We start from the raw sequence: 7,916 nt of genomic DNA on the forward strand, positions 1-7,916 counted from the left end.
GGAACGCTATTAACAACTTCAGTATAATAGTTAATAACAAGTTTTTCGATAAATTCAAAAAGTAGCATTTTTACGACTTCAGCAATGTCGGTGACAAGTTCCGTAACTCTATTAACAATTTTAGTATGATACTTAACAACAGGTTTTCTTAAAAAATAAAAAAAAAATAGCATTTTTACAACTTTAACAACTATTTTTTTTTGAAAATTTTTACAACTTTAGTATAACGGTTAATAACTTTTGTAACGCTATTAACAATTTCAGTATAGCAATTAATAACATGTTTTTCAGACAATTCAAAAAGTAACATTTTCACAACTTCGGTAATGTCATTAAAAAATTCAAAAACCTATTGTTGACTATTATACTGAAATTGTTAATAGTGTTACAAAAGTTGTTAACCATTATACTAAGTTGTAAAAATTTTCAAAAAAATTGTTTCCAGTGACAAGAGCTCCGGCGATTAATTGTTGAATTTCTTGGAAAACCTATTATTAACTGTTATACTAAAGTTGTTAACAATATTACAAAAGTTGTTAACCGTTATATTGAAATTGTAAAATTTTTTTAAAAAATTGTTTCCAGTCGCCAGAGCTTTAGCGACAAATTATTGAATTTCTCGGAAAACCTATTATTAACTACTATACTAAAGTTATTAATAATGTTATAAAAGTTGTTAACTGTTATACTAAAGTTGTAAAATTTTTTTAAAAAAATTAGTTGCTAAAGTTGGAAAATGCCATCTTTTTTGAATTTTAAGAAAACCTGTTGTTAAATATTATACCGAGGTTGTTAATAAAGTTACGAAACTTGTTAACAGCATTACTGAAGTTGTAAAAATGCTACTTTTTTGAATTTATCAGAAAACCTGTTGTTAATCTCTATGCTAAAATTGTTAATAGCGATACAAAAGTTGTTAATTGTTATACTGAAGTTGTAAAAATTTTCAAAAAATTGTTTCTAGCCACTAGAGCTCCGGTGACCAATTGTTGAATTTTCAGAAAACCTGTTGTTAACTACTATATTGAAATTGTTAATAACGTTACAAAAATTATTAACTGTTAGACTGAAGTTATAAAAATTTTAAAAAATATTGTTTTCGGTCACCGGAGCTTCGATGACTAATTGTTGAATTTCTCAAAAAATTTGTTGTTAACTGCTATACTGAAGTTGTTAATAGCATTATAAAAATTGTTAACCATTATACTGAAATTGTAAAAATTTTCAAAAAATTGTTTTCGGCCGCTGGAGTTTCGGTGACCAATTGTTGGCTGATCGTTGAAGCTCCGGTGGTGGCTGCTCCGCCGACGCCAGAACTCCGGCAGCCGGCCGGCCAGTGGGGGTTTTGGTTTTTTTTAAAACAATAAATAAAATAAAAGGCATCTGATTATTTCAGTAAATTTATAAAGGTCAAATTGGTTACTTGTGACTAAATTAGGATTTTACAAATTCAATTGACCATTTTGGCATTTCCAAAATCATATATCATTTTTGTGTCATTTTCCCTATGCAAAATTTGGTTTTTTCAATTAAAATCAAAATTTGGTTTTAACCACCATGCATAACCTTGACAGACATGAAGCTCCCAACTTCCAAATAGTGGCGAGTGGGGAAAAATAAAAAAAAATGAAAAGGAAAAAATGGTTTATAAAAATATATTAATTAATTTTAATGCTTCATAGTAAATATGATCCTATAGTTCTTTTAACACAAAAACATTGGAGAGAATGAAATACCTCATGAATTTCCAAATGATAAATAGATGATTTTGACTTCTCAAAACAATTATAGAAGTAGTCAAAATAATTACAAGAATAGTCAGCTTGACTTATTTGTCTTTTTAAAACTCAACAAATATGTTTCTGTCATTTTCCCAATATATTATGCATTGGTCTGTTTTTTCCAGTGAAAATGAAAAATTCTGGAACAATAAAATTGAAATTATCATTTTTCAATTCAGTCATCTAAGAGTTGAAAATGACAAAAGACGGAGTGATACTTGTTTTGTATTTTGCAATATAATTAAGTGAATAAAATGTCCTTGTATCATATTTGGAAAAAAAAAATCGAACATGTCATTGTCAGTATATTTTTTGGCATTGGCTGTTTAAAACTTGTTATTATCGATTCACAACTTATTAATAAATAACTTATTATTAGGAGTGGAAACAGGTTAGACAGCCTGTCAGGAGTTTATGACTTGGCCTGCATTTAGCCTAACTTGTTTTCAAAGAGAAGCAAGCCCGAGTGTGTTTAACTTTACAGGTCAAGCTTAGGCTTTTTAAGAAGCTTGTTAAGCCGGCTTGGCCTGTTACAAAATTTATAATTATAATATATGAAAAAATTAGTTTGTAGTATTATTATTAATGTGCTTCTTTAATTTATTTTTTAATTTTAATATATAGTTAATGGCTTAATGCTTCCTTGGATTTTGAGGTTTAATTGACAAGTGAAGATAAAAAAATAATTTAAAATAATAAAATCAATAAATAATGTTATTTTTAAGTTTTAAAAAAATAAATAAAATAGGAAAGAAAATTTTGTTCCAAGAATGATAAATTAATTAACTTATGTATTATGGTAATTAAATTATGACACCCTCATTATTCATTGTAAAATTAATAATTTGTTTTCCCATTTATTTGTCTTGATTTTAATTTTCATTTTGTACTTAAATGTAGTCTTGTTCTAAATTTTAATAAACAATTACACCTAGTTTTCAATAATATCCTTGTAAATTATAATTAAAACTAAAATTAGTACTTATGATACTAAAATTTAAATAAAAGACAATATTTAAAAATTAATTATTATGTATATTTTTTTTAATTTTAGCTTCTTTTTTTTTACATATCACTCTGTAATTTGAATTTTTTAAAAAATATAGACTCTTTAACATGTTTCAAGCCAGGCTTACGCTGAAAAATAAACCTGTAACAGGTCACAGACTAAGCTCAGGCTAATGTGCTACTACCTCCGGTCCTTAATATAAGACCCTGTTTGACTTTTATTTTGGTCCTAAATATAAGACCTCAATCCACTTTCTCTTATATTGATGTATTTTTTTCCAAGATAGTCCTTCTAATAATTATAGTCTTAGCCAATATAGTTGATTAGTAAGGATATTTTAGGAAAGACAACACCTATTTATTACAAATAACTAACTTAACTTCTTTCCTTAATCTCCTCAAATTAGTCAACTGGGTCTTATAATTAGGACCGGAGGTAGTACAAAACAAGTCTAGCATATTAAAAGTAAGACCTGACCCAGCTTGTTCCCACCTTTACTTATCATTATCAATATTTTTTTATTATTTGCTATTTAGCACTTGTCATTACTAGTTCAGAACTTATTAACAAACTTTTTGATGTAATGATATTTTAGTTATTTAATTATATTTACAAAATATTAGATCAGATATTATTTTTTTCTGTCTTTTTTATTCTTAAATGTTTGAGTTAGAATATTACATTTTTAAAATTTTTTATTTATGATTTTTCTCGTGAAAAATGCAAAGGAAAAAAAATTAAAGTATATTTTTAGTCTTTTAACTTTGTACTCCTCCAGTCCTTAATATAAGATCAAATTATTGAGTTTGTTTTAATTCTAAATATAGGACCCATTTCTCATATTTATCAATTTTCTCTAAATTACCCCCATGCATACTTCATCAACTATAATCAAGTAGAAGAGGAAGATGGGGTATTATTAAGAAAGATAATTACGGTATTTTAGAAAAAAACGTGTCATATTTCTTATAATTAACTAATTTACTTAACTTCCTTAATCTAATCAAATTAGTTAAATGGGTCTTATATTAAGAACCAGAGAAGTACAAGTTTTTAATTTTATTCTTAATTTTAAAACGTATACTTTTAGTCATTTAATCCCAAATTTTTTTTTAAAAATTATGACATTAAAATCTTAAATGTTGATAAGATATTTTCAAATACTAACATATTAAGTTTAATTTTCAAAACATTCATAATTGTTACAAAAAATCATTATCAAATCTTAATGATTTTAGGATTAAAAGATCAGATATATATTTTTTAAAATTAAAAAACTAAATTAAAACCTCGTAAAAAAAATTAAAAGAGCACAAGAAAAAAACTGGGAGGGGCGTAAACCCCCCCCCCCCCCCCGGGGGGAGAAAAAGGCTTGTATAAATAATGTAATGCCTAATGGTCCAAATCAAAGTCTTCGATCTATCGAACTTCACCAAATTTTCGTCCAAACCGCGAAAGCTGCATTCATCCCAGCCCCACACCCTTCCTCTCAAGCCTTCTCTCTGTATTTCATTTCAATTTTGTTCATTCATTGCCAAAGCCTGAGAGCTCAATCTTTGAGGATTACGACTTACTGAGACGCCCAGAGAGAAAAAGCACTGTGACCTTGTGTCGGGCGAATCTCGTTTTACTAATTCAACAATGGCGTACGTCGATCACGCCTTCTCGATTTCCGACGAGGATATCATGATGGAGCCATCTTACGTTGTCAACAACAAACCTCCCATCAAGGAGATCGCCCTCGCCGTTGCTCTTCTCTTCTTCGGAACCCTCGGTATCATCATCGGTTCAATTATGACCTACAATCGTGTCGGCGGTGACACAGCTCACGGTATTCTTTATTGCGCTTCCTTACCCTTCCCTTTTCTTGATTTTCATCAATTTTAAGTTTCCATGTTGATTATTCTTCTCCCGATTCAAAAAAGAAAAGGCTGAATTTCTTTTTTAATGAAAGGAGCTGACATTTCTAATAAACTTTCATATGTTTTCCCATCTTTCTTGAAAGTTATGGAGAATTAATACTCTCTCTGGATTTAATTTCTCCCCTTTTGATTGTATAATTGGTTATTGCCTTCTTTGGTGGGTGGAATATTTGGAATTAATCGTCCAACTGAGGGAATTTGAAAGACCTATCTGATATTATCTAGTTCAGCATCCGTTACAGTATTATTAACTACTAGGGGCTTTCTAACCGGTTGAGTTTATATTCAGGGCTTTTCTTTGCAATACTGGGAGCCATCTTGTTCATTCCGGGATTCTACTATACGCGGATTGCTTATTTTGCCTACAAGGGATACAAAGGGTTTTCTTTCTCTAACATACCGCCTGTGTAGCTGTGTCCTATATGTCAAGTTCAAATATCACTCTGTACAGATCGTCAAGGGTTGTATGTTTTTTCTTATCTTGTTTGTTCTCCTATGGTTTTGCCGGCAAATAATGTGTATTTACATTACAGGTGCTCAGAACACAGACCAAAAAAGAAAAAAAGATTACATCTGCTTGGAACAATATATACAACGCTGTTTAAAATTATCTTCTATATAATATGCTTTTATCTTCTCTAAATCGCTAATGTGTTTTTACTCAATCAAAATATGCGATGAATACTGAAAGCTAGAAGGTTTAATCTAAGGCCTTTTTTCATTGTCCTTTCTTGAAAATTCTTCCCCGTTTCCCCCTTTCTTCTACTTTTGCAATCTCTTGGCTATTGGAAATGTATATTATTTCTAGGTGACTTGTAGGGATGACTGAGACGTTCCTAATGTAAAATTTTTATGCTATTTTTTTTTTTTTGGGCATCCTCGATTAGCTATGTGGAAGTGATTTTACGATGCTCTAGATAAATATACTAGAGTAATTTTTGCGCGACTTGCTTGAAAGTACTTTCTTGAAGTGCTTCTAAGGGGTTCCCAAACTCCCCCGTAGTATAAGTGGCAGGTGGTCATAGGATGGGTCCTTGATATGCCATCTGTCTGCCAAAGTATGTTTGCATTTTTATCCTTTAACAATATGTTGGTCACTTATCATTTGGAGGTAAAATCTGATCTTGCTTGAATTCATTCAAAATTGTTTGTTTTGGTTGTGTATAATGTAAGCTGCCAATAATCAATGTCAGTGATATTGAGATTTTTTTGGAAAACTCTTTATTTTGTTTTTTGTTGTCTCTTTATCGTCTTGGCGGGACATTTGACTCCCCCTTATTCATGTTTTTTGGGTTTTCTAGATATATATACATGTTGAGATATGCAGACAACCGGCAGAATTTTTGGGAACACTCTTTCTCCCTGTTTTGTGTTTGGTTGTCTCTTTTATCTTCTTGGTGGGGCATTTAACTTCCCTTTATTCTTGCTTTTTCTGGTTTTTTATATACATATATATGTGTGTGTGTGTTGAGATATGCTGACAATCGGCGAAATTTTTTCTTGACTGAAATTTACCCTCCTCACCTTCGGCAATACATTTGTTTTGATTGAGGATGTCATTATAGCCTTGGCCTCAGTTTATGTTTTGATTGTTGATTTCCTGTCTGAGATTTTAAAGCCCATGTTTGATATCAACCTCCAAGTATGCCCAGTAATGATAAAGGTTTTGTGAGCATAATTGCTCCAAGGCTCAGATAAATTAGCCATTGAAGTTTATTCAGGGCAAGTATGATTTGAAGCATTGAAATTATAAGGAGTAAACTTTATTCTTTTAGCTATTGATTGGCTGAATTGGTTGTTTAGGACTTTATCACAAGATTTTAGTGTGACAGCTGTGGCTTATTTGATCTCTGGAGACAGATCATAACATAGATGATTCTTGCCTTGTTATAAATGGAACATATGTCTTAACCATTTGCTCCAGCAATATAACATCGATTTGTTTTCATGTTCAATATGTTAATGGAGTTAGAGTACCTTGGTAGCTTGAAAGCAAATGGTGGCGGGATATATTGACAGTGAAATTACTATGAAACTGCATCATGTAAGAGTTTGATAGAGTGGTCATTTTCTTTCATGCATAGCGAATTTGTAATTAAAGTATTTTAAAAATTTGAGTCATAGTTGGTAATTATGACTTGAAAACTCAACTTCCTCCAAATATATTTAGTATATAATATATTATTTATTTCAATGCCCGAAAAAATTGATCTTAGAGACAATTGTATGATACACATAGATGCAAATAAAGGATCTTAAAATTTTTTTGAGGTATCAAATTGCAGATATATATTTGTTTTTCTTCATTCATATGAGAGCTAGAGCTCCTCAAAGCTTTCTGCCTCGTATGCCTCGACTTCCAGAGTTTTTCTTGTCTCGCCGATTTCAAGTCTTCCTCGTGACATTTTCAGATATCTTACAAGTTAGTAATCCTTTCTATGATTAGTTCAATAAATTATCGGCCAATTGAACTAATCCTTTCTGCATGCTTCTGGATGATGGTTAAGACGCCAATCCTGCTTCTTGATGCTACTCTGAGGTCATGTATCTAAGACATCATCAGAATCTCAAGTGGTTTCTCTGATTTTGAAATCCAATTCCGGAGTTTGCAGTGTAGCCTTCTATCTTCTTACAAGAAAGACTGGATCAACATCATTAATTCAGCTGGCAGCTGCCTTGCTTTTTTCTGCTACCCCACATGAGCAAATCACGGATAGTTATACCTCAAGAAGTAGGTTTGGTGTCTTAATCAATTCATCTGGTGTGATTTGAGCTTGAAGCAATCGTAATGGGGATTTTCTAACCTTGCGCCAGATCTGTGAACATATGGTGTATAAGAGGTAAGACCCGAAATGGGAGAGACTTATAAATTGTGGGCGTGGTGGGCGTGACACGAACTATACGCAGGGAGGTTCATTGAGGTGATATGGCTTATTCATGTGATTGAAAAGAGAAATACACCTCACAGAAAGTCGTGATGATATTTATACTAGGACCTCTTATTTTTGAAGTGTCTGTGTTTACGAGAAACACAAGCTATGCTGGTTATGGGATTATCGTCCTAAAGTATCCTTGGTCTTTTTTTTTTTTTTTTTTTTTTTTTTTCTACCACCTAACATATGGGCCTCAGCCCGAAACACTTAGGCGAGGTGAAGATGCAGGCATACGGCTAATGCGAAAAGATTGGAACATCGTTCTTCTCTT

General features: G+C 31.3%; 1 protein-coding gene across 1 annotated transcript; it reads left to right on the forward strand.

Moving 5' to 3' along the window:
* Positions 1 to 4,228: 4,228 nt before the first annotated feature.
* Positions 4,229 to 5,355, forward strand: LOC114748967 (transmembrane protein 230). Its single transcript, XM_028937434.1, has 2 exons — positions 4,229 to 4,621; positions 5,002 to 5,355. Exons 1-2 carry the CDS (start codon positions 4,432 to 4,434, stop codon positions 5,121 to 5,123), a joined length of 312 nt encoding a protein of 103 aa, XP_028793267.1. The 5' UTR covers positions 4,229 to 4,431; the 3' UTR covers positions 5,124 to 5,355.
* The last annotated feature ends 2,561 nt before the right edge of the window (positions 5,356 to 7,916 follow it).

Source organism: Neltuma alba, unplaced genomic scaffold, assembly GCF_004799145.2.
Source record: "Neltuma alba isolate B1F8T4 unplaced genomic scaffold, ASM479914v2 tig00005879_pilon, whole genome shotgun sequence".
NCBI lineage: Eukaryota > Viridiplantae > Streptophyta > Magnoliopsida > Fabales > Fabaceae > Neltuma > Neltuma alba.

Excerpts from the sequence above, each read along its gene's own strand:
- LOC114748967 (XM_028937434.1), top strand. The coding sequence starts at position 4,432 with ATGGCGTACGTCGATCACGCCTTCTCGATTTCCGACGAGGATATCATG. Across the intron at positions 4,622-5,001 it reads CGGCGGTGACACAGCTCACG|GGCTTTTCTTTGCAATACTG; the intron begins GTATTCTTTATT and ends GTTTATATTCAG.